Source organism: Dermacentor silvarum, unplaced genomic scaffold, assembly GCF_013339745.2.
Source record: "Dermacentor silvarum isolate Dsil-2018 unplaced genomic scaffold, BIME_Dsil_1.4 Seq239, whole genome shotgun sequence".
Taxonomy (NCBI): domain Eukaryota; kingdom Metazoa; phylum Arthropoda; class Arachnida; order Ixodida; family Ixodidae; genus Dermacentor; species Dermacentor silvarum.
Genome location: NW_023605913.1, coordinates 8,781 through 36,646, shown reverse-complemented (window position 1 = coordinate 36,646; position 27,866 = coordinate 8,781). Strand labels below are relative to the sequence as shown.

The following is a 27,866-nucleotide window of genomic DNA, read 5'->3' as shown; positions in this document are numbered from 1 at the left end:
AGCGATTTATCGCTGTTAATAAAACGCAATATGACATACACCTAAACGTACATAAGCCGCATTTGCCAACTTTTTAAACCGTTTCAAGCGAGGAACTACAAGTTTAGCGCAAAATTAAATAAATAAGAAAAAATGGCATGGCGCTACATCTGGTCGAGAGTTTCGTAGTTTCGTTTTGCTCCGTGCATCATCGCGCGCGCCTGTTGCGCTCTACAGTGTTTGGTTGCGTGTTGCGTGGCTCGAAAAACGTTCACTTCGCGGGAAACAGCCAGAAAATGTCTCGTGTCTGTAGTGTTGAGGGCTGTATCAACAGCGCAAGGCTCTTGCTCAGGGGCAGCGGCAGTGTTGACCCGACTGTGTCCTTTCATGTGGTGCCGCGCGATGAGCCCCGGCTCCCCGGCGTTCGCAATGGCTCAGTGCTCTGCCGATGGTAAAACGGCAAAAGAGCCAGAGAAACCGATGGTGTGCTCTCTGTATTTCTCGCCCTCGGATTATGTATATAATCTTGCCCTCGGAAAGTATCTTGGCGGGCCCCAGAGGCCAGTCCTTTCTCTAGCAACTGTTCCCTCAATGCGGCCTTTATCAAATCCCCTATACCGGTGCCCCTGCAGCAGCGAACTGGCGGCTCGGTGAGTGCTGAAAGTCATTAAATAAATCCACGAAATAACCATACCGATCGAGTACGTGCGCAACTTTCTGCGCTTGTTCTGTCTGGAACATCGTCACCTGGCAGACCGGACGCCTCGCGTTCCGTCAACGAAAACGAAGCTCTGCTTTCCGCAGGCGCGGCCGGCGGCTCACCGCCATCGCACGCGGAAACACCTACCGCTCGAGCACGGAGGATCATTTCGCGCTCCGTTTCACTGAATATCACTGAAATGCAGTCCTGCTTCCCTGGCGAGCTCTTCGTTGCAAGGTTCAGCGGCGGAAACGGTATACATCGCGGCGAACGCAAACGCAGCGGCCATGCAGCCATGATGCAGTCAGCGCCTCGGCCGTTTACACAAGCGGTGACGTATCATCCCGCATTCTGATTCGCTGAGAGCAATGAAATCTGTGACGACACTGCTTCAGCGCCAAATCTGGAGCGAGAGAAATTGAGGAAGAAATATCTGGTCTTTGTGTACGAATTTCTCCGCTAATAACTCATATTTTTGCACCCAACAAAAACTGCATGCATTCCTGAAGGTCCCTCTTTTATTCCAGCTGAACTTCCAGTTTCTCTTTAGTGTCCCTTTAATGTTCTTATAAACTTGGGCTAACATGCGTGCACTGGAGCCCTCGTGCCCAAGCCGTTCCAGAAATGGAAGCACGCGCTCGCAATTTTTCACACACACGAACATACTAAATATCACCGTGACTGTCAATTGGCAGCTGATAATTTTCTCCAAATGTTTTCAGGAAGCGCACCCAATGTGATCGATCAGCTGGACCAGGGCAGGCAAAGTAAAATAAGAGAAAACCGAAAAAATGTTAACGACCTATTATTGAGGCAGTTCTTTTTTAGCCGGCGACAAGGTCTGGCTCTCCGTAGCCATAGGGACAGTGGTCCTATTGATTTAAGCAAAGCCCCCGCTCAAAATACTGGCATATGCAAGCTGATTGTGGAGATACATATCTGAAGAACCATTTGGAAGGTTGCCCCAGTAATGCCTCGTATTTAAGCCCAGATGTACAAAACCAAATTATAGAAATTTGTGGTGAAATTATCAAAGAAAGCCTATCGATGCAAAAGTAAACACTGCAGGCTGCTTCTCCATACTTGCTGACGGAAACGACGGATATTGCTGGAATCGAACAGCTTACTGTTTGTGCAAGGTACCTAAACAAGGATGCCAACGACATCGAAGGAGTGTCTTTAGGTTTTTGCAGCGGAATATATGCCCTCTCTCATTGCGACTGCAGGTTCTATGTAAATGTGTACAAACCGCTGCAGATTCTAGTCCAGTGACCACTGCCAGTGCAGAGTGCGATAGCTATGGACACTACCGTAACGTATGACGTCATCTGTAAGTGAAAGGGCGCGAGGGGCGCGTCTTTCACGGGGAGTGAACGCACGGCGGAGAACAAACGCGCGTTCTGCGCCGTGCTCGCTTAAGGCTGCAAAAGTAGGCGTCTCTGTTCTCCTTCACAATCTGTAGAGCAAACGCGCCTTCTTTCGACGAGCGAGAGGACGTGGGGGAGGGGGAGGGAAGGGAAGTTTAGTCAGAGGCTCCGGCAACAGTCACCAACGCCGCACGCATTTTTGGCGTCTTCAACAGTCTGCGTGTTGCCGATGTTGCTGCATGTCCAAGCAGCTGATAAAGATCATACTCCGTATAGCCTATCTCTCAGGTGAAACTGCGACAACTAACCGTCGCACTGTGCGATAGCAAACTTGTCTATACGGAGTAATGATATTAGCTTATCAGCTGTATAAACTTGGACATAGCATCTGCCAGATTCAGACCAAGCAGTGACCATGCTCTACACGCCTACTTCTGCAGCCCTTAAGCGAGCAAGAACGCGCGTTTGTTCTCCGCCGTGCGTTCACTCCCCGTGAAAGACGCGCCCCTCGCGCCCTTTCACTCGCACAAAGCGTTCGGCGCGCGGCGACGATTCTTCTTTCATACGGAACCTACGGCACAAATGAGATATAATTGCTATCGCAAAAAAAACTACTTGCGCTCTACAATGTCTGAGGAACGCATGGTTAGGCTGGCGCTTCTATTTGCCCACAGAGATGTCGGCCTCAACGTATCCGAAGTCATTGACCGCTTCGCTAAACTTCCCCACCGAATGAAGTAAGTAAAAGGCTCTGTTCCTTCAGGTACATAAACTCGCAATTTATGAAAACGTATGCCTGTTCATTAGCTTTTAAAACCCAGAAATTTTCGCCGTTTATTCTAAGAGTTAGCATCATGATCAAAATTATCATATGAATACGAAAATTATGAGGACATCAATAACCAATTTTGACCAAACCTGCTCATTGAAAGCCCGGCCCACGCGGCGTTTCCAAACAAACACATTCGGATATTGGGTAGTTCAACTTGCCGTATCATCTGTGGCTTTCGTTTGGCCTTTTCTTTCCATTTTAGCTACCTGCTTTTACTTCTTTTTTTACCTGAAGCAATAACCTTATTTAATTTTGGGTGCAGAATACTTGTTACCGCTCTGCTGACAGTTAAATTACACATTTTCGTAGTGATTTCTGTATTATTCCTCTATTATTCCACCCATATGGTACTGTCGCGACTACCGCATTGTCCAAGTACATATCACGATTTCTGCGATCATAGTTTTGTTCTTGCCTGGATCGTCTGTCTTTCTATGCGTAAAGTTTACGGTCTGTGACTGCGCAACATGTTTATTTGTCTTGTTTGACGCATTATATACAGTGACGTTTGCTTAAATACGTAGATTTATTGGAGACTTATACGTATATTTAACTATTTTTTCCGAGGTTTTGTGTATAGAAGCAGTGAACTTTCTTCCCAGCGACACTTTTTTGCCCTTTATCAAGTTGTACCTTTGCATTTGTATATATGCCATTCTATCTTCCCATTTCTAATGCATATTTTGCAGAACTTCGGCTTTTTATATGTACTCACTGTTGCGACTATAATCTCGGTGTAATTACAATACACGACCGGTAGCAGCTGCACCTGTGCAATTTCTATTGCAACGAAGGACAGCGTCATTGAGGGTTTTCTCTGGCCTTTGCTTTGCAGGCGCAAGTTGCAGGCGCAAGTTGGAATCAGCTAGCGCAAGACAGGGGTAATTGGAGATCACAGGGAGAGGCCTTCGTCCTGCAGTGGACATAAATATACGCTGATGATGATGATGAAAGACGGAAAGAATAGCGGAGAGAAAAAGCAGAGGCAGGAAAAATAAATAGAGGAGGTTGGGAACGTCCGTGAGAACTAGAGTCCCTCGATAAGCCACTAACGCAGAACTTTCAATAGTGTCTTCACCTTCTTGTGGTGTGAAGGCTATAGGTGGGCGTTCCAGGACTGTTTGCTCCGAAAGCGGCTGGTCGTCATGCAGCGCCAGAGCGGTCGTGAGTCGAAGTCGAAAATGTCTCGGTATGACGATAAAACTAGGTGGCTGTGCTCTGTGGCACTGTGTGTGTGTGTTTGTGTGCCCTTTGACAACACTGGTGCACACGCAGGCGAGAAAGCCACGCGTCTTTTTTCGTACGCGATTCTGAAATCCACCGCTAGGTGGCTTTCAGTGGTGGCCCTACTTATAGTTACTGTATATGCTCCCGTAGCGAGCATATACAGTAACTCGAAGTAGGGACCTAACTATAAGTAGTAGACCTAGAGTTGCTGTATATGCTCCCGTAGGGAGCATATACAGCAACTCTAGGTCTACTAGGCCCCACAAGTGGCGCGCACGCCGCCCATAGCACAGCTGTGTGACTGACTGTTGGCGATGCAGTTCTTTCCGTTGCCGAAGAACCCGCGGTCGCAGTGGCAGCAGAAGCCGGTGTCGTAGTCATGGCAGACGCTGGATGGGGGGCAGGGCTCTCGGGCAGCCGTGCAGGTGGCTCCCTCGCTGAGCATTTCGGCGTTGACCAGGTCGGGACCAACCACTTCGCTGCCCGAGATTTGGTACAGCCACTGGCCCGGCACGGCCGTGTTGCTCATCCTGCGGCAAAAAAGAAAGGAAAACGTTGCTTTATATGTGCCATATAAGCGTGGCCACTTGCGTTTAATACGCCAAACCCACACAGTTATCATAAAAAAAGCAGCTATGTATACTACAATCAGTAATAGCCAGCTAGTCAATACCTAGCTGGCTTAATTTTAAGTTGATAAGCATTCTTAAGAGTGCTGTTTCATGGGCCAGTTGGATTTGCGTACTGGTATGGGTTGCGCTTTCGAAGACAAGGACATAGTAAGGCACACAGATAAACAACCAGGAACAACGGCTGCTGATCTGTTTGTCTTACCGTGTTCTCGGCGCATGTCTTCGATAGCGCAACCCATGCCGAAGTATGGCATTCAACCTACGTCAGCATCTATGTCTATCTATGGCGTCGGACTATCTGAGGATCGGATCTATCTATCTATCTGTAACGGCGAGATCTCTATCTAATCTGACCATCGTTAATCCTGACGTAGGACTTCATAAGGCCCTGTGTAGCGAGAAATTCGTTCAAGCTTCTGGAGAGACCGACACGACGACATGGTCAGAGGAGCACCCAAGCAACTAGCTTGGGCGAACTTAACGTCGCGATGGTGGGCGATCGTACCGCTCTCTAACATCGTTGTTATACCCGTCCCCCGGGGTCCAACCAGACACTTCTGGTTAACTGACGCGTCTTTCCGTCACGGATATGACGTTCTTACAATGCACGACATACATACAAAGAAAGATATACCAGAAGAAAAAGTTCCACAAACATGCAAAACTTGGAAATCTGACCTCTCGATGTCCGCAGTAAACGATAGGATCGCCGAGCGTTTAACCCATTGCGCCACAAGACGCATTTGCAGAGAGGTTACCAGACGCGCCTTATAGTATCTAACAGTACCCGCGCTACTTTCTGCACGGGGCGGTGCCGGGTAAGGGCCTACGAAAGATAAAACAAGATGGAAAAAAAAAGAGCATAGTACGGGGTGCATGATGACTAACGCGCACCGACAGTGGGCGAAGCTTCGGAGTGGAATCATCGGATCTCGATGCCAGCATTCGAAGGGACGCATAGCACTACCAACGCCACCGTTAGAAACGTGGCGCAGTACTCTCTAGCACAGCGGAGCGGCCTCCGCAGCGTTTCTGAAGTTGATCGCGGAGGCCAATTTACACATGCGAACGTGCACGCGCTGATTTGACTCGGTGACGATTCATGTTACGTGCTTTGAGAGCGTTGTATAGTGTGTCATTCATGCTCCTTTCGCGTTGTGCTAGCGTGTGCAGCGTAGTGCCAGCTTTATGGGCAGACGGTTGCTCATGGTCGAAATCGACGTTGGTAGTCGTGATGGAGGAGAGTGCCACCAGCGTCTTACACCAGCGTGGGTGCATCTTACACGCCGTAACGCGCTTTAGCCACAAACACCGTATAGAAACGCACTACTTCTGTGAAGACGCGTTTCCTTTCGTGTAATCTATGGGTATTCCTATATGCACATTTGGTGCGTTGTATATCCGCTTGCGATGGACGTAGATCGGGCGAACGCGCCGCGCGATCGGACTTCAGCGAGTCCCGTACTCAGTTGCGCACGGACACAACTTCGGAAGGTCAGACTGGTGTACAAATGGCACTATGTGGGGTACTACGACGACATGGACGAACGGGTGCAGAAAAGATAAAACAAGAGAAGATTAAAAAAATAAATGGAATGCATCTGTTTGCACATTCAATAGTTTCTCAATGAGTTCTGTTTCATTTAACAGCGGAGCTGTTTAAGCCGGCCGTAAGTTGTGCCGTGAGCCACAAAACCTCGCCGAGCTATGACGTCACTGCGTTGCCTAGCAACCCCATACCAGCTGTACGATAGCTTCGCCGAGCTGGGGGAGAGAGATCTAAGAGAGAGTGAAAGCAGAGCATAAAAATAGCATCGCGCAGCATATCGGATGTGAGGTGGAGAGGAGAAGTGAGGCATGTGTGGTAGTAGTACGCGTAGAGCTGCTGCCGACGCCGATCGCGTTTCCCCGCGTTCGCTCCGAACACGCCTGGTGACCGTGACTCCAGCCGATGCCTCGGGCGGCGGCTCATCAGGTTTCGACCAGAAAACTGGACACTAGTTGCTTCCGAAAGACTGAAGCGAGAGCTAGGGAAGCTGAAACCAAGCGTCGCAGAAGACAACATCCCGAGTTTAGATTGAGGGAAGCCAATAGTTCGCGTAGACGAAGAAATGGAGATCCGGAGGCTTGCGAACGTGGCTGGTTGAATTGATCGCGATACTACTCAGAACATCGCGAAGAAATCCTGAGCGCCAGGAAACTAAGTATCTGGTTTGCCACTACTTTACCAGGCTTTCCCCAGCTCGCTGGTCTCTGGTGTTTGCGGTAGCAGAGCCACGCATATCTTTTTTTTTTTCCGAGAAGCACACTAGCGCTTTTAAAGCAGTTCATGCCGACGTCAGCTAGTACAGGGTCCAACTTTTGTCACTGGGTATGCGCCCGAAGTGGCAACTTACACTCCCAGAACTATACTTAACGTAAACATAATCGTTAAATCTCTACCAATAATGAATTGCCCACCGCCAATTGAATGCTAATAGCATTTAATCATCCTCAGACGGTGCCTGCTTTTTTTTTTTTTTTCTATTCGGCACAACTTACTTGTCCAGGTTGACCACGTGGTCTGTGCCGGATCCCCGGAGCGCGGTGAAGCGTCGGCCGTCGCCGGCCATGAATCCGGCCTGCGCCTTGGCGTCGGGCAGCGCGGGGCTCTTGGGGTCCGCCTGCACCCACTGTACGCCCCCACGAGGGTACAGGAGCAACGCGTACGCCCGGCCGGGCTCGGAGCCGACGACCAGCTGGAAGGTGTTGCGTTGGTCCGCCTTGCGCTCGTAGGGGCCGACGCCGTCCCACGTGGCCACGAACAGGCTCCGCGCGCGGAACGAGGCACCGGCCGCGAAGTTGGCGCCGACCAGCTGCTCGAAGCGAGCCAGCAGCGAGGGCTCCTGGGTCTCGCGGTAGAAGACGCGACCCGCGGCTCGGGTGTCCACGTCCGAGTAGAGTGGCGCCATGATCGGGTACGTCAGGGGGAACGGGGCGCTGAAGAAGCTCGGCACCTCGGTCAGGAAGGACACGATCCCGTTGTCGTTGACCTGCAGCAGCACACCACCGACGCGGTGTATTCGACCTGTGCTGTGCGCGGTATCATACGGTCGGCTGCCGTCAAGTCGAGCTCTCCATACTTTTCTAGAATTGACTAACTTAGGTTGACGTTTGTAACTAAGAGGCTACTTCTTCTATCTAGCATTCTTTAGTAGCGTTACCTGCAGTGACCGGCTCTATACTGTGTGTGACCTGTACTGTGCGTTCTACTTTATCCTTTAAAATTTCGCATCTTTCTCTTTCCTCCCCTCCTTCATATCTTCCATTTTCTATGTCTCCGTCCCCTCCTTTCTGAAGAGTAGGCAGGCGTTGTGCCCCTTCCGGTGGCAGTTGCCAGCCTGCTCCTCGCTTTCCCTTCCTGTCATGTGTATATATATTTTCACATCAAATAATAACAATAATAATGATTCGAGCTCGGTTAATTCAACTTATCGCTTAATTCGAACGTACCGAACAGTTTCGGCAAGAAACAATTTACATTGCTATGAAATGAAATCTCGTTGAGCTCGAACGCGAAAGCGTGATGCTTCGGATAATTCGACCCCCCACTGAACCACGCCAGCGCCCCTACATGGGCGTAGTGGTCACTTAAACATTGAAAACACAAGAAATTCCGCAGACGGCGCTGCTACTTTTGTCTCTTAAAGTGGAAGGAAGCACCAACTGGTCAGCAGTCGACATAAGCAAGAGACGTTTAGAGTATCGGTGGGGAAAAAAGAGGCAAGAGATTTATCCGACCACATCCGTTACAGACATATGCAGCGGTACAAAGTAGATAGAGAAGTTTTGAGGAATAAGAGGGAAAAAAAAAGATTAAGGAGGTGTACATAAAAGAATTAAACGCATGTATACCATACATGATTAATTCAAGCAGGCTAGGGGACTATTTGTCACCACTCCGTTTCAAAAGGGATGCGAATAGATCATCATCATCATCATCATCATCATCATATCATCATCATCGTCATCACCACCTTTTGAAGATTTTCTCAGTGCCGACGACAGTATTGAGGTTTGCGGGTCAATCATCTACAGCTACACTGTCAGCAACAAGATAGTATAACGCAGAGGCAGCGTTAAACGTGTCTGCACTCTTCACCACAAGTTAGAATAGAATGATTCGCGATTCAAGAGGCAGAATGGAAAAAGACATTACAGACTACTTCGAGCACTAAAACATATATTTGAATTTATTCACTTTGCCGCCATTTCTCAATTCGACTTTTCTGATAATTCGACCAAATTTTGTGGTCCCGCTAGGGTCGAATTAACGAAATTCGACTGTGTACATCCAAATGTGCCAAAGGTTTGTACAGCCCTTGCCAAAAGCATACGGGCTGCGTTGCATGCGACCAGGTTTTTAAGGGAGTTACTTTGGTATTCGATAAGTTGCAACGCCCTGAGGAATGAAAAGAACTCTCGCACCCACGATCCAGAGGCCTGGAGTGTCAGGAACGCCACGGGAACCTCGTAACACAGTCGAAAGACATATATATGGTGAAGGCTCAAAGTAGCCCGTGTGCTCCTGACAAAGGCTGTACATAACCGTTATTCATTATCAATATACATTACATATCCATCATCGAGAAGTCAATAAGTCTATTCACAAACGAGAGAATATCGCAAAGTGTTATTTGTCATCACTAAAACTCATTTTACACAGTCAAATCATCGTTGTTCATTAGCGATCCTAGAAATTTAAACAAAATACAAGACATGCATTACGTGCCAGGTGCAGAAGCAAGACATCGACACCAACTCCACGGTTTTGAATTAATAAAATACTATGCAAGGACCTTCTGCCCTCGCTGCGAAGCCTTACGACCCAAAGCATATTCCACACCCAATTTTTTTTGAATGGTTGTTTGGAAACTTTGTGCTTTAATTGTGCTGTATTCAAAGATTTCATTTAATTCACTTTCGTTGGCTTCATGCCTCTATTACATTGGAGGTGTGGGCGTGTTCCTCATTGTTTATAAATTTTTATCTTGTATAGTGAGAAGGAACGAGAATCGAAAAGGGGCATACAACAGCATTGCCGTTAGCTAGGTGCATATCTTGGCAGTGATAAGCTCTATGTGACAGCAACCGTGATATACAAAATATAACTGCCTCAAACGGATTGTAAAATCAGGAGCCCTCTGGATTCTGGAGTGAGAGATTTATTTGTATGAAATTGGAAATATCGGCAACTATTACGCCACCGGATTCTCCACAAATTATAAATTGTTCGATGATCAATGTACATATAACCTGATGTGATATGAAAAACGTTACGGCAATAAATCGCATTTCCCCAACCGTGCTAAAACAGTGAATATATACGACAAAAAAGGAAGTCACCGTTTCGTCCGACTGGCGAAGCACTGATTGTGATATCAAATTATTAGACACCTATACGCAGTAAGGTTAGTCGTTTTATCAGCTGCATAAACTGCTGTAAAGATTCGCTTCCTAACTAAACAAACACATCTCACTCGATGACCGCGGACACTTACTGTAAGAACGTACGCTGGAGTGAGAAAGCGCGACAGCAGCGGCGAGCGAATTCCTCTTCGTGCTGCCTCTCGTTTCAACGCGAACTAGGCGCGCGAGAACACAGCGCACACGAAGCCAGCAGCGATTTCAGGTCGGCTAGCCTTCGAACTGAGCGAAGATTGCCTCCAAGATAGGACGGCGCGGCTGCATGAATCATTCAAATGCGTTGCTAATTCCTACTGCTCCCTTTTTCCCACCAAAGGTTGTTCAACTCCCACGAAAGGTCATGGGTTCGAGTACCTTAATTACCTCAATGTTAATTAAGGTAGAGTTATTAAGTCACTCGAACCCACGACCTTTGTTGGTGGCACCATGTTGCATGCTGGCACCATTAATTTTTGTGCCATAACGACGGAAAACAAATTTTTCGACCCATGAGCTGCCTTACAGGCTTTCGCCTTAATAAATCAAGTCAATCGAATAATCCTAAATAAATAAAATAATTACGCAAATCCAACGCACTTGCTGGAATTCACGTGAAACGAAGCTTTTGTGAAGCGGTTAACTAAATTCTATAAAACTAAAAGCGATGCGTACAAGTGCCTTTATTGTCATCCTGTATTCACAACCTGTAATCTTGACCTTATGCAATGTTTATGTTTAAGCACCGCACAGCTCGCAGCTTTCACATCATGCCCTATGTTTATGTTTTATGCGCTACGCCATCCCCCACATGTATGCCGATGTGCGATTGCGCACTGTGTTCGATCATGCCAATGCACGGCCAGACTTCGACGCATAGTGACGTCACGAAGGCGATGTTTGATGTTTTTTGAGGGAGAAAAAATGCCGAGGAGACGCGTGTATACGCTTAGAGAAGTATACGACGAGAAAGACAGCAGTATAAGGTTCACTATTATTGTCCCGTTTCCTCTTCGCGTCTGTAGCCGAGAGCACGAGCACGTGGCTATTTGCCAAGACAGCAGCAACAGCCGCAGTCACGGTCAGCCAAGGTCCGCAGGGTTCGCAAAGGAAGCTTCGCTTTAAGACATGCACACACAAGGACATGCTAAGCGTCGGTACATAGCTCCAAAATCACTTTAATTAAATATATTCCTAAAGCGTTTAGAGCAGGTAACGATAATGACGTTTAACTGTAAAGTGACCGACCGCACCTGCAGGACGCTTGACAGCGTGAGCTCTCAGGAACGAGTCCAACAAAACGAAACCCAGTGTTCCCTCAGCTACGCTGTTACAAGCGATTTTCGAATGGTTGCAACAGGAGCTGAAACATATGCAGGAGCCGAGTAGAACTCGTTTGCGTACTGCAGGTGGTGGGAACACTGAAGAGTGCGAGGAAAAAAAAAGAATGTAAAAATTTATTACCATGGTTGCATTTAGGCTAACTTCAGAAGAGCGGGCAAACAGGTGCCGACCGGCGGAAACCTTCTCCAACAAAATTTTAACCCGCTGCGTGTGTGCCGACGTCCAAGTGTAAATTTTGTAAAATTTTTCCCCTCATCGATGTGGCTTTCCCCAACTGCTAAGCGCTGTTCCTTTCTTCAATGAACCTGCGGGAAATTATTACTTCCGACTTTCCTGGCGCTGCTTCGCCTCCATCCAAACAGTGTTCCTCGAATTTCGGTCTATATATATATATATATATATATATATATATATATATATATATATATTGTAGTTGTAGCAACTTCCAACAGACTCGTCTCGCCTTTTTCCTGAATGCGATAACTGTAATTGTGATTACCGTAATATTTCAATTTGATCGCGCTTTATTTTCTGAACACTGCCTGTTTTTTTCTCGCAGTATACCAGCCGTACTACGTGGTACTCGAAGACTTGCGGCACCTGTATGACGCCTCAGCTATATCGTTCACTCTCTGACATGTAGCACTATATAGCTCTTCCTATGTCAATCAACGGAGATCACTCGCACGTTGAATTGTTGATGAGTGAGATTGCTCCAGCCGCATATGCGTTCATATCGCTTCCAGCACATCGCGCAGACAACGACACGCGAAAGAGGACCGCGCGGACGCGAGCCAGGCTTTGCGCCAGGCCGCCAAATTGGTCGCCCGCCGCCGCGCGCACGGAAGTTCCGCGTTCCGGTAATGCCGCGCCACATCCTGTGCTGCCTCGGTCACGGTCGCGTCGCGGCCGCAAATTTTGCGCGCTTGCCCATCAGCACCCCGAAGGATTTTGTGGCCGCCACGAAGGAAGGACGAGGAGCGAGCATTGGGTCACGTAGCCATGCAGCCTTGGCAAGCGAATTATCCGTGAAAACATTCTCTTCGCTTTTATTTCTCTCTCGAAAAGTCGGCCCAACACGTGACGTCTGGGATTAGAAGTATTCGCCAGGAATGTTTGGTTCCCGGTAGTGTTCAATAGGTGCGCGCTTGTTCGCGGCTGCCCTGCCGTATCTCTGATGGAGAAAGGAAAAAGTTAGGATGGAGCATCGCGCAACGAGATTGAAGCCAAGCTTGTTGGCCCAACACGTGATAGACACGTCAGAACACGCGGTAAATTTTAGGGCTCCCGCTCTGCATGCAGCGCTGCGGCAGGGCCCTGAAATGCCCCCGAAGAAGCGCGCATTGATTAAAAACCTACGGGCACCAAACGTCTCGGCCAATCTCGATTCTTGCTCCCTGATCTCGACGTAAGAGGTCACGTGTTGGGCCGACCCTGAGCAAAGCAGGAGCAAATAGGGACTGGCTTCACGGAACGTGCGCTGGCCAAGGCTGGCTGCGTGACGTAATGCTCCCTCCTAGTTTTTTTCTTTCGTCCATGCGTATCTGTGCCTGCAAAGCGGATGCACTAAAACCTACCGCGCGCTCTGACGTAACGTTACGATCACATGTTCGGCCGATACGCTCGGCTTCAATCTTGTTTCGTAATGCTCTCTCTTAATTCCTTCCTCCGCGGTCGCTGCCTTTATACAATGGAGAGCGTTTATATTGACAGGAAACACAGGGAGGTCGACGTGAGCTGGTGCGCTCTAGTCTGCTACTCTGCACTGGGAAAGAGGGAAGGTGAGTGAAAGTATTGCGATGGATGATGACGAGGAGAAGTGATGAGTGCTTATGTACTTTAGACGGTGGCCCTATACTAGAGCCGCTCGTCTAGTTTCGTGTCATTCAGGAAATTAAAACCAAAGAAAGAGTGAGAGAGAGAGAAAGGAGGAGGAGAGAAAGAGAGAAGGCAGGGATGTTAACCAGAAGTGCGTCTGATTGGCTACCCTACTCTGGGGGACGGGAAAGAGTGAAGATGAAATAAAAGATTAATAGAAAGGCAGAGAGGTTAACCACAGGTAGTTCGGTTAAATTAATGTTTCTTACTAAAACTACTAGAGGGATCTCTGATGTTGCGATTGCTCCGCCACCATAATAATAATTGTTAGTACATGGATTTGTCGAATCTTCATCCTTGTGAGCTTCAAACGTTCCTGTTGTGACATTATTTATTAGGCTTCATATATATCTAAACTACCATGCACTCGTAGTTTCCTAATACAGTAAGGCTATCCGCGTACTTGAGTAATCATTGCGAATCATTGCATTTGTAGCGGAAGACGTTGTTCAAAGTGACCAATTTCCAAACTCACAAAGCCGTTTGAAGCGAGAGAAGGACGAAGGTGAGTCCACTTACTGTCCATCAAGCATGATACCCATGAGGAACTTACAACTCCCGTATGCACACACGTGAAAGAGTTCCCTATATAGATTTTCCTAGGAAACTTTATAGTTAATCCAATCCTATTGTGCCTACAGTTGTGTAGCAATCTAAGTCTGTAGTTCTGGGCATTCTTTAAAACATTAAACCAGTCGATCGGTACCTCTCAGTCGGTTATTTATCCGATTAAACGAGTTCGTGCGTTCACGAAGGTTAACTAGAAAAGCAATATTGTTTGAATGTTTACATAAACATTGAAGCAAAAAAAAAAAAGTACAAACCAACCTTTGCATTTATTATCACGTGGTGCACCACTTGTAGACTAATGAGCCATCCTCATAAATAAATGGTTTATTATTCGTTCCTTCGTTGTCACTTCAGCGACCCATGTGTGAGGCGAAATATCAAACATATTGTCACGCTTACACTGTTTCGCTGTTTTGCCAATGAGTGTACTTCGCCGGGCTTATTACTGCTGTCCAATCATCGCTCAGTGCAATTAAGAGGCACCTACTCTATCCGAGATTTCTTGAATGTTGTCGCCGATTGCGCGCGCAACCCAAATAGCATTGTACACCCTTGGACCAATATGAAAAGAAAGATTGTATTTGTGCTCAAAGCAGGCAATTTTCCTCGCGTGTGCTTGAAATGAGGAAAAGTTCCATGAGCAGGATTCTTCAATATGAGAACAACATAGCAAATAGCAGTGAGTGAGGTTCTGACTCGCACGTTTGCAGGATTCGCGGTTGGAGCGCAGATGAGGTGTTTCTTTTCATATTGGTTGAGGGTGTACAATACAGAATGTACGCGGGGAACACCAGTGATAACTCTAAAATGTACAGTGATACGTGTACAAATAGCGGACCTCGTTTTTCTAATCAAGACATTCGCCCAATAAGGAATTACATTCTTAACTCACACTTTTGGCAGTGTCTGCTTCCTCACCGTCACCATAACGTGACAATATCCTACTCACTCAGATGCAATCGTAAGTCCAGCTGCGGAGGCAAAGAAGCTTGGTAGCGCTCATCACGAAAAGCGCAAGGCTTCTTAGCGCAGCGCTGGCCCTTTCTTCAAGAGCACGGTGTAAGAAGATAGGTGTTCCGACGGCGCGCCCGCGCTGGGGCGAGAGAGCGGCCACTTCGTGTGACCGGAAGTGAGCGCCGCCGCTAGGGGCAGCACGTGTTCAGGAGGCCTTGGAGAAGCGACACAACAGTGGATAATTTACGACCTCCGTCAGCATTTAAACACCCATACCCAAGGATATGCAATTTTTCGTTATTTAGACGCCAAATCCTGAGCAGGTAGAAGGTTTCATGCCACTTACAGCCAAAATACTGTCATTTCGAACACGAGAGAGACGCGTCGTTTGCTCGAGAAGACGGCGCGCTGCGCTTACCGCTGCTCGCCGCGTCGGAGTCAATCGGAATGTAGCGGAAATATAAAGGGACGTTCCTCCAACCAAGTAGAGTCGTTTTAAGCAGGCGAACGACATATATTCATCGAAATAAAGCACTTATGCCGCGCGTGCCCATAAAAGCGCCAGCAAAGCGAGCGACAAAGTGGACCCCAGAACAGGTGCTGCCCCTTGCGGCAGCGGCGTGGGTAGAGTCACACTAAGTGGCCGCGCCTCGCGCCGCCGTCGGATCACCTTCCTTTTTTACACCGTGTTCAAGAGAGAGAAAGAGCGAGAGAGGTTGCATACAGAGGAAAGTAGCCAATTTATGGTTCCTAATTGTAGGGAGCACGGCTGAGCACCTTTGTTAAACACTTGTGCAGTATTTTAGCTCCGAAGAAAACTGGATTATCTCTGCCCCGGCTCGAAATAGAGAGCGAATGGGTGACTGCAGCCCAATGGGCAATGAAAGTCCGGCGGACATCCACTTGTCTGCCAGTTTTGGACATATAGATGTCCGTTGGAGATCCATAGATATCCACCGGATTTACTACGGACGTCCATAGGACGCTTATGCGCAAGAAAATTGGCAGTCCATCGAACATCCGACGGCTGCCAGAACCGTACATTTGGACGTTACAGGGACAGGCAAAACCATGCACTTGGGCCTTTCAGTACATCCATCGGACACCCACAGGAACACAGCTATTGAAACTTCTGCAGCGACGTACGAGGTTGAAATTTCGGGGCGCTTGAACTATGGGCATTGTTATTTTGTTTTTCTTTTGGAAGCGTGCAATTTTGCCACGAAAATTTTTATGAATTCACGATCGAGACTTTATGCGATGTCCATTGCAGATGTCGCTTGCACCATGCGCAGTGGAGAAACTGTTGAGAAATAACCAAACAGATGATGTCCCATGGATGTTCCTCTATCGTCTGAAGCATGACGTCCGCATAAAATCCAGTGCAGATGTCCTTAGGACGTTCGAGATTTTTAAAAAACGAACGTTCAATAACGAGAACACAACGTCCCTGGGTAATCCCGGGGATAATCGCCTCTGGACGTGGACGTCCGGATATAATTCGGATGTCCACCGGATTTTCATGGCCCATAGGGTGGGTGATGGGAAGAAAAAAAAAGGAAAAACAGGGAAGAGATTCATAGGAGCGGAGTCGTTGCAGGCATAGGTAATAGTACAATATAGAGACAGCTAGAGGTTTTAATGGAGAGAAGAGATCACGGAGAGATAGGCAAAATGCTATACTACTATGCATGTTTAATGTATATATAATACCGCATTAACTCAAGCACGCTAGGTGACCGCCACCACGTTTCAAAGGGATGCCAGTAGACTTCATCATCGGCAATGAATAATGACACGTTGTTACGGACAATATTTTTTACTGCACCCACTCTGCGTATTCTCCGTCCAGGCGTGAACATCAACTTCCCCCATGACCTCCAAATAGATACATTCCAGATTCCCTCGGCCTGGTTAGTGCCGCACTCGAAAGGCTAGAGTTTTACACAAATTCCCAAGTATAAGTTGCCGATAGGATGACCTGCAGCGACATCTGCACTAGCAATGCGGAAGAAGCGAGACCGGCCCCCACCTGCCGCACGTTATCTTTTCATCTACTTTTATTTCTCTTCAAACTTACTATTTCCACCATTTCAATTAAACATAACAATTATATTTCCCCTGCGCTTTCTAACTGGCTTCGTTGTCTGTTTTTATCATATGATTGAAACTAACAAAAATTTAGCCCATCGGATCCCCTTACCCTTTGTCGCTTGCCTTTAGCGCTGACAGACACGGACACAAGAACAGGCACAATACACACAAATTCACTATATATGACTAATCAGGACCGGCATAACGTGAAACTATTCAAATCTGTTTTTACTCCAAATCATCCATTAGCCCTCCGTTATAGGTCAGAAAGGTTCGGGTTTAGCCCATATGGGCGGGCGCCACGCCCAAATGCGCAGAGCCCGTGCCATTAATTTTGACCTGTCACAGAGGGCTAATGGACGATATGGAATAAAAACAGATTGGAATAGTTTCACGTTAAACCGGCCCTACGTTCCCCAAATCACCACCCTGACTGTTTAATACAAGTCAAGTAATTTCTCTCTCATCATCATCATCATCATCATCATCTTTATTTATGTCCACTGCTGGACGAAGCGTGCCCCTTTAGCGTGCCTTTAAGGCTTCCGTAATTTAGTGCAGTTCTCTCGCAGCGGACCCTTCTTCGTCGAAGGCGTGGTGGACAACAAGGACGACGTTCGCGGGTGCCGGCCGGCGCCGCACCCGGCAGCTATCGCCTCAAGAACACGCGGCGATAACAGGGCTCGCTAGGAACCGATATCGGGGCCGAGAAACGCACTATGCAGGTCGATGCGATGCGGCACTCGTCCACCGCTATCGGTCGCGTCGCTCAAGAATGAGGCCTCCTCGGGGTCCCTGTCCTCGCGCCGCTGAGTGCTTGTGCCGCATGAGTGGACCGCCCAGAGAAGCGTGGTTCCTCGGGGTATACCATAGCGATGCACCCGATGCAAAAGAAAGCCTCCAAAACAAGCCAGATGTAACGCCGCAGGTCATCGAGCTTCCTATGCATAAATTAACTCTGGCGCTATAATGCCACGGAAGCTGCAAGTGCGGAAGATGTAGCCACAGCACGGGATTGAGGGGCAGTCAAGGCCAACACCTCCTATAAAGACTATAAAGTCTCCTATAAAGTCCAACGCCTCCTATAAAGTCTATATAGGGTGTGTTCCAATACTCGCCTTAGACGGCTAAATAGACAGCTAAGCGGACGGCGGCCATCTTAAGTCTCGTTCCAATTCTCACGAAGATGTCAAAGTAGACAGCATCGCGAAGACAGCATCGAAGTCAAGAACGATGCAGGCTACTTTCCTGTCTAAACAAGATGGCGACTTAGCAGGGCACTTAGAAACTCGACGGGAAGGTTGTCTGCGCACACAAAAACGCAGACACGCTTTTCTATACCCTAAATGTAAGTCTCACCATGTTTTTCATAGGTTCGCAGGCGAAAATACTTAAATTCCAGAACTAATGCGTGCTTTTCTCAACTGCCTTTTTGTCGCCGCGAGGTGGCGTCACGTCGCAGAAGCGCCTTCCAGACGTTTGAAACGCGTTCCATTACTTGGTCTCGAAGCTGTCTTGGCTGTCTTCGTAGACGTCAAAGTAGACTGTCTACGATGATGGAAAGAATTGGAACACAGCCTTAGGAGGCGTTGTCAAGGCGTGTCAAGGCTCGCCTTTAATTTTGTCCTTTTGGCTGCAAACGGCTTCGTGACTTGGAAAATTGACCATTCTCAACAAAATATTGCGGTATAAATGCAACAACTCGCACTAATTACGCATGTGGGCAAATACTTATTGCCTAGCTGTTTTCAGAAAATTAAGAGTGCTTGGAAATTTAGATAGATGAAGCCTAATAAATAACGCCTCGGTAACGTTTGAAGCCGCAAGTACAAATGTTAGACAAATCCGTGTACTATAACCACCGTTTCCATGGGGACGATCGCAGCGCCGGAGTTCCCACTAGTAACCTTTGTAGAAAACAAGATGCCGCAGGTATAGCCTCCGAGATTTGCGCGCGCTGGTAGGCAATCTTTGAGGCCATGCCGCAGGTGACCCTTGCGCTAACTGGAGGTCATGCCACAGGTGGCCCTTGCGCTAACTCGCTCAAATTCAGTACTGACCAGTAGTATAGTTGCGCGCATTTGGCACAGAGGAAGCAAAGTTCTACTTCACAATCGAAACAGGATGCGGCTTATTATTTGAAGCGAATAGCTTTCCTTGGCTATTTCAGGGTTGGTCGGTGGTCGGTCAATGGTCGGCGGTCGGATTCGGCGAGGGAAACGTTCGCCCGCTTTCTCGCTCACCTTATTGCTCTCTCGATCTCCCTCGTTCGTACGTTCGGGCTATTCGCTTACATACTGACAATCATCATCGATGGCTCCTGCACAATTTTTTTCTAGCACGGGGGCTCATATCTAAACACATGGAAACGGAGAAATCGTATTTCACGGAAACTATGCACTGTGCCAAATCTGATGGGGTTTTCTGCATTAAAAAAAAGTTGAAATCTAATGACATTTGGAAGCAGTTGTTTTATTTAGGCCGCGAATTTTTAATTAAAGTTTGTTGGAAATCGCACTTTTTCAGAAAACGAAACTATGAACTTTACGACCCTGTGACTCGGGAATTAAAAAATAATACCACAATTCTGTAAACTGCATCTAATAGCAGATCTAAAACGGATAAAATTGATATATTAGACATTACCGCCACTAATATGTAACATTTTTGCAAACTCTCGTAAAAATTGTAACAGAGTCACGTAAGGTATGTATGTAGTAAGGCGGGGCAAAATGAGACAGAGATTTGCAAATTGATACTAATTTTTAATGATAACCGTAATGAATTCAATGAGAACATTCCTTGAGCCCTTACCTTCTTGGTCTGAAAAAATGTCACTCGAATATACCTGGGTAATAAATTAAGTTTATTTTACAAAATTATAAAATGTCTCATGCTGCCCCGAAATGTCTCGTTTTACCCCGACCCCCGGGACAAAATAAGACAAGCCGAAAAATAACACAATTCATTACTTGCAAGCAAAGCACTAGGAGTAGGTCCCACGGACCTCCAAGCAGGCTTGATGGGCCCACTTACAGCAAGTTCTGCATTTAATCTACACGTATACTATGGTGCTCTCTTGCTGCACAACTTCTTGCAAAACAAACGCTGCCAGTTCCCTTTGGTGCGAGTCGTTTGATTGGCAGGACACTTTTTCTTGACCTGCTTGCACGCTGAATAAATACTATGAATACACGGTTGCCTTCGGTCGTTTCGCCTTCCTCTACGAGTTAATTTTTGCCCGAATGCGAGCCTTCATGCAGCTTTCGCTAAGTACTTGGCCTTGCGAGTAGATGAGGTGAGATTTAACTCGGCTTTGCATTCTCACCATCAGCTCTTTTTCCCCGGGGCACTGGAGAAATGTCACGGAAAGTTTTATCACTGTAAGTACGCTCCCCTTTGTTCAGGGGATCTTCGCGAAAGCCTCTACGGAGTTTTTTTTTTTTTTTCCGGCGGTTGCAACTCGAATAGCGGTGCAACTCGAATTAAGTGGCTCCGCTGATGGAAGGCTTCAGTATCTTGCATGTTATTTCCGGCGAAAGCAGCACTGAATGTCTTTCTATTGAACGTCCGACTCATTTTAGACAATTAAGAGCGTGAAAATGTGGAGGAATGGTAACGAACCAATCACTTTACTCGTCAGCCGTCGCACCCGCTGCTGTGTAACAACAGGCAGAGTACGAGGTTGAGCGATTCCTGGAGCAGTGCAGCATGACTTAACAGTCACTGACATCAGCAGTCTCTTCAAGTGCGTCGCTGGCGAGCACTGCTCCATGGCGTCGGCGGAGGGCCGTATAGCGTCACCGCTACGTGAAGTCCGTTGTAAAGCAACAATTTCAGCCGTTGGGGACGCCTAAACTCCTTCGTTGTACAGGCAAATTCGCTGTAGTGGTCTTCATAGCAGAGGCGTTTGTAATACAATGTGAAAGATATGGATACGGCCAGGACATAATTAAGCGCGCGTTATAAAGGTCATTCCGTTGAAGAGGCGTTCGAATGTATGACCTTAGGGTACGAAAAAGCGCCGTATTCAGTAGATATGCCAGCAGCCAAGGAGGCATTGCGGTGTCAAGACTTAGAAGTAACATACACGTATATCTAAAGAAATATCCAAAAAATTCTACAGCTACCTCATTTGTTTGCATAGGAATCAGGAAAATAACGGTTAGGGCGTCAGGCATGGAGACATAATCCCTCTAACGTTATTCATTGCAAGCTGGTAATGAATACGCACTCAGTTAGATTGGAAATGATTGTGTGAGTATAAACGGGGAACGTCTCAGCTACCTGCGGTTTCCAGATGACATTGTACTGTTCAGCAAAGCTGGAGATCATTTGCAACGAATGATCAAGGACCTCGAGGACCTTAGCCGGCGAAGTCTAAGAGTAGGTTTAGAGATTGGTACGCAGAAGACAGGTAATTTAGGAGACTTTGCCGTTGGGCTATAGCTGGTACATGATTCTAAAAACAAGAACAGCGCAAGAAACAAGACAAGAAAGCGAGACAAACACAACGCTGTCAGATAGCCTGGCAAGAGAACGAGAATTCCTGATTGGCAGTCAGCCTCTAGAATCTGTGCTTTGTCTAGGTCGATCATGAACACGGGACCAAGTTCGCGAGAAAAAATTCCAAAAGAATTCAGATTCGTTGGAGTGCGTACGGCAGGCATTACCAAGTCATGACAGGTAGATTACCGCGTCACATCCTTAAAAAAGAAAAGTATTACATTCTACCAGTGCTAACATATAAGGCGGAAATTTGGAAGTTAACAAGAAAGCTTGAGAACTAGAGGCTAAAGACCATTTCACGAGCGCTGAAACGAATCATGGCTGGTAGAACCTTAAGGAAGACAGGGCGGTGAAAAATAAAATGCAAATGGGAGTAGCCGATATTCTATGGCTGAGGTTAAGAAAGAGAAATGTAAATAGACAGGCCGTTTAGTACGCAGTGCAGATAAGCTGCGGTCTATTAGAATAACAGGATTAGTGCCAAGGGAAAGGATACACATCAGTCGAGCTAGAGGATAACGTACCGTATCCCATGTCTTGATTTTTTACGAAGACATGTTTTGTCTCTCGAAGACGGCGTAGGATTAGATAGCATGATAAGATAAGGAAATCTGAAGACATAGAATGGATTCAATTGATGAAAGACAATGGTAATTAAAGATCGCTGGGACAGGCCTTCGGTCTTGCAGGGAACATAAACGATTGGCTGTTGTTGTTGTAGTAGTTGTTGCTGTTGATGATGATTATTATGATGAACTGCCAGTGGTGCGAGTACAGCGAGTGGTCCGTATAGCAGAGTCCGTATTGTCTAACAGTCCCTCACTGTCCATTGATTCTTTTCGGCCTTCTTCACTAACCGGACCCGGATCGGACACGACCGGGCCGCCGTTATCTCGGTGACAGGCCGACGAGCGCGCTGTAACTAATACAGCGCAACAGGCATGCAAAAGTGGACGCCGATGAACACCCCAATGTCACCGTTCATCAAGAGAGAGGCCGATTAGATGGTTTACAACTCGCTTTAAAACCGTGGAAAACAATGAGAGGAAAACAACGCCACGTCACTCGCTTGGTACAGTATATAGTGAATGGCATATGGCGCGTTGCAGGGTCAACATTTTTTCGCACAACTGTTTTAAGCGGGGTAGCACGCACTAGGTTGGAACGCTACGCAAATCGGCGCGCACTCGTCTGCTCACCAAGAGTAAGAGCAGCTGGTTAGGCAAAACCTTGCAGGCCATGGGCAAGGCATAGAGTATCGTGCAAAAATCGCAAGCAACTCTGGGAGCTGCAAGTACTATAGCGGTTCAGCCAGCACAGGAATTATGGAGCGCTATACTATGGACATTGTCATATTCCGCCATATTGTCGAATTCGCCATCTTGCACAATTAGATTGGTCCATGCAGAGCTGCTAAGAGCTCTCTGATTGGCTCAAAATGCCGCCATTACAGGATTCGGGTATATGACAAAATTGGACGATGTCCAAAACAGACCTCATGAGCAGCACATTCATTTCTTTGCCTAAACATCGTATTTCTGGCTTAAAACCTTTGTGACTTCGCAAGTTGGTAGTTAACAGAATATTGCGTCATGAATGCAACAATTAATTCGCGATGATTACTCATGTGCGAAGAGACTGATTGCCTTGTCAGGTTAAAAAAAACTACGAATTCTTGCAAGTTTAGAAACGAGAACGTTTCACGAGAACGTTTGAAGCTAATAGCACGAAGGTTAGACTAATTCATGTACGAACCACCCTTCTCGTGATGAACGTTCGCTAAGCCCATAGTTCTCTTAGGTTTTGTAAAGAACTCTGTGGGGCTTGGGGACATTTCCTGCTGCGGACAACGCGCTGAACGAGTACACCTGAACTTTTATTCGCCAGAAAGTAACGGTCTTTTCGTGGAATCGAAATTCGCATGCCGGGAGCGTTGGCGTTCCTCATTTTTGCGAGCGTCTTAGTTTGAGGTGTGACCCCCTCTTGAAGGACCGTGGTTCGCTTTTTCCGTCGACCATCGTCCATTTTTTCTGGGGCTAAAAGTTTGCGGGAGACTCCTCCTCTCCAGACCATGCACTTCCGAAGATAGCCGAGAGAGATGGCCGGAGGATAACTGGCCCCTTCGAGGCAAAGATTTCCGGAATTTATCGCCGATACCGCGGAGTCGTTAGCTAGCTCGCCGGCGATGTATCTTATCTCGACGAAGTGCAGACGAACCTGCTCTTGGAGTATGGGGTCTCCCTTTTCACAAACAGGTTAATTTTAAACCATAAATTAAATTTAAGTCATCGGGTTTTATATTGCCAAAACCACGATCTAGTTGTGATGCACGCGTCTAGTGGGGGTACTCCAGATTAATTTTGACCACTCGGGGTTCTTTAACGTGCCCCTAAGTCTAAATACACGAGCAATTTTGCATTTTGCTCCCATCGAAATGAGGCCACAGCGTCCGGGATTCGATCCCGCGACCTCAAGGTCAGCAGAGCAACGCCAGAGGCATTGGGCTACAACGGCGGGTTCCATTAAACCAGAGTTTCCCACGCACACAAAAAAGTACTATAGAGACAATTCTGGCGTATTGTGCCTATGCGGGAGCTGCGAGAGTAAAATTTTATTGTTCGTACAAATATGTTTTGGTGACGTCATGGCAATGGTGATATGATTATAGCTTAGATACTTTCGAAAGAGAGACGACCTGGTTTCTAAACCGAAACGGCATGCACAACAGTACTATAGTACAGATGGCCAAGAATTCGATGGTTTTACACGCGTGTAACGTACTGCCGGAGTTATTGAATAATGGGGAACGAAACAACATCGTGAAATAGTGTGTGTGGCAAAGAGCCAGTGCTTAATGTCTTCTTCACAACCACTAGCCACTAAATATGGTAATACCAGCAGCTGAGGAATCCCAATCATTTAAGTATGTTTAGAACAGATAATATGATTAAAGCTTATCTCTGCCGATTGTAATCAGTGACGTATTAAATTACGTCAATGCATCAATAGCACATCGGTCTTTCGGCCGATACGCCCATGTCAACGCACCATCTGACAAAATAGTGCAAATTGTGCGCGAAGAAATGCGCAAACTTTTCGACTGGTGCTCAGCCCTCCAAGCACGGGCGCTGCAATAAAGAAAAATCGTATTCGCTCAAGAAAAGGTTCCATTGTTTCTTAGGCACGAATACAAAATTCAGCACAAATAAAATAGTGGTTGAACACAAACTAGCCAAATTGTTGTTTTGCGCAGTTAGCGGTCAATTGTACGAGTACTTTCTATAAGGCCATGGAAGAACTATTCGTGCAGCTTCGCATTTCGTTCGTTGAGAACAACTTTCTATGCGGTAGGACGCCGTGACAACACAGTGTTTTGACAGGACACAGATGTATATGGTGTGGTGGTTATATGTGGTTAACTTCGCGCAGCTTGCAGTGGCGCAAGCTTGCATATCCAACACTTTCCCGCCCTCAACTTGAATACGCCGCCACTATTTTTGGTCAACTAATCAGGCTTATCTAATTCATAACCTTGAAGCAAATAAGAACCGCGTGCCGAGCAATCCAGTTCAAGGATTACAATTGTGCTAGCTACCACAGGCATTAAAAAATATGTATACTCTAAAAACAAAAACAACTGGTAAAAAGCCTTTCAATAAACCTCAATCTTGCAAAAGTCTGTACACCGAGTATCGCCATTTTATTTTGTCTTCGTTTTGTTTGTATATCTGCATAGATTGTCTCTACATAAGTCATGTCCCCACAGCTATCGCGGTGCCGGATTTATTATTATTATTATTATTATTATTATTATTATTATTATTATTATTATTATTATTATTATTATTATTATTATTATTATTATTATTATTATTACACATTCGTAACAGGTTGCAAATGATAACTTGGGCGCATGCCTCAAATTTTTTTCTGTATTAAAAATTGTGTGTTTGTACGAATTTTTAATTTTGCTTCTTGCTGTTATACTTAAAAGCTTATCAAATGTGTTTATGCATATATAGCAGATCCCCCGGCAGTCATGTGCTATGGGACCCACCTTTTGTATACTTTTATATGTAAAATCATCAACAGAAAAATAAAGTGTATTTACAGAACGCGGAGACCACCTTTTGCCTATGCACAATTCTAAGTCTTCGTTTCCAAGTAGTTGGTTCCGCAAAAGGCTGCAGCGGGAGCAGCAAGAAAAGTAATCACGTGCGGAGCACTTTATAACATTATTCTTTTTATACTTTGCGGGATCATGTGGGATCATAATGACGTATAGTTGTCTTTTCTTCTTTCTTTTTTCTTAGAAACAAGCACGGTAGCGCATAAAACAGAAATGATGCGGAAGAGCTGGATTCCTTGGGACACTATTTTTGGCAAGAAACATCAGTCAAGGACACGGCATAAAATAAATTCTAAAGGTGGTGCTGACTATCTGTTTGGTCAGTGCCGTGTGTGTGCGGTATATATTTCTTTTTTTTTTCCCTTATTTTAACTCATTGAAACGACAAGAAGTGATATGTTACGATGCTATATCATGTAAATGGGCGCAAATGGGAACATTGAAATTAATTCTGGGTTTTTTTTTTTTTACATGCCAAAACCACGATTTGATTATGAGGCACGCCATAGTGAGGGACTCCGGATTAATTTTCTGACCACCTGGGGTTCTTTAACGCGCACCCAATTAATGCACGGTACACGGGAGTTCTTGCATTTCACCCCATCGAAATGCGATCACCGCGGCCGGGATTCGATCCCGCCGTCCTCGGACTTAGTAGCGAAACGCCATACAGCCGCCATGGCGGGTATTTCGAACATTCGTTTACTCCGCGTTTTATGCTTAAAACCATTTTGGACCCTGAAAGCCATTTTGAGATGTACGACGCTGTTGCATACACCACGCCACGTGTGTGTTTTTAGCGTAATTGGGATGTCTGCAAACTTGCCGATGAAAGCGGGCCTTTCCTAATGGTGAGAGTGGAGAAGCGCGATGACAATGTAAGTTTAATGTAACATAGAGAAATAGAGAGAGAGAAAGCTGCCGGTAATAAAAAATTATCGAGCACAGAATACTCACGTAGAGCGTGGAGTATTCGGTGCCGTAAAAGGTGATGGGAGTGCTTAGTTGGACCTCGGCTGAGCTGATGTCATTCTCTCGCGGAAGGCTTTGGTCCTGGTTGACCCCGTACGGGAACAGGTCGGACTCGGAGAGCGAGTTGACTGAACCTACGAACAGGAGGAACAGCACCGTGCACGTCGGCCACCTTCCGTACGCCATGGTGGCAAGACGAGGACTGAGAAACGGCGCTGGGACACCCGCTATCTCGGCGGCTTGGAACCGCGGGCCGGCCGATTAGAAGTCTCGAAGGGGGGAGGAGGGAGCACCGTCGGAGATACGGACCAACGGAAACAAGCAGACGACGCCAGCACGCCCGCGAACAGACGACTCCGGCGGCAGCAGCAGACGACCAGCAGATGGCATCGTAGTCGGCTTCCGTTTCTCCCCCGACGTGTTTGTGTTCCCTTTCCAAGAACTTCTCGCGTGTGGTGAGCACTTGCTCGTCTTAACCCCACCCACATTTTCTTGAGGTACTCCCGATGGCATATACTGTTACAAGCGGAATATGGAAGAATCAAGGCAGGATGCTAATCTACCAGCGCGGAACGCGCTAATCGCTTCCAATCACAAAACGCGACGCGAACACGTGACCCCGCACGATGATGGTGTCGATGGTGTAAAGGCGCCACTTTCGTTCTCGGAAGGTGCGCGTAAGTGCTGGCGGCTCGTCGGAGGCGCAGTTATTTTTGCTGGTAGCGCGGTGCGCCATCGCAGACGTAGGGCTTGCTTTTGAAGTTGGTCTTTTTTGAAGCTCACAACGGTTCGCCGGCGACCGCTGCTGTACCGTACCCCAGAGCGCAGTGGAGCTGCTGACTCTCGCGCGTCTTCACGCTCCTGTGTCGGCGCGAATTTAGAGAGGCGAGACAGGAAGTGGCAAAAAATAGAAGCTCCTTCGAATTGCCCCGCCCTTCAGCCGCCAGACAAAAAGAGACTGTGAACCCTTCCTTTAGCAGTGCTCCCGCATGTGCTTAGGCGTATGCGATCAATCAACAGATGATTGCGCCTCTTCTTTTATCAGCTCATCATCAATAAAAACGGATTGACAGTGGTTTACGAGCGTTCTTAAAATCCTGAGTCACCTATACGACAAAAGTACGACGATACGATCATTCCACCACAATGACTTTCCTTTCAACGGCAGAGTCTGGGAATATAATTACGTAACTTTAGCACATTAGCACATTTATCGACGGTCCATCATAATTCGTGA

General features: G+C 46.9%; 1 protein-coding gene across 2 annotated transcripts in view; it reads right to left on the bottom strand.

The window, feature by feature from the left end:
* The window catches only part of LOC119434770 (nidogen), a 47,643-nt gene extending 20,404 nt beyond the window's left edge, over positions 1-27,239 (bottom strand). Inside the window, exons 1-3 of one of the 2 annotated variants that reach the window (XM_037701847.2) lie at positions 26,615-27,239; positions 7,279-7,769; positions 4,412-4,635 (exon numbers count right to left, since the gene is read on the bottom strand). In XM_037701847.2, the coding sequence (XP_037557775.1) occupies positions 4,412-4,635; positions 7,279-7,769; positions 26,615-26,815 (916 nt within the window). In that variant the 5' untranslated portion in view covers positions 26,816-27,239. The remainder of the gene's footprint in view (positions 1-4,411; positions 4,636-7,278; positions 7,770-26,614) is intronic. The other variant, XM_037701846.2, reaches the window with a different exon arrangement.
* Positions 27,240-27,866: the final 627 nt, after the last annotated feature.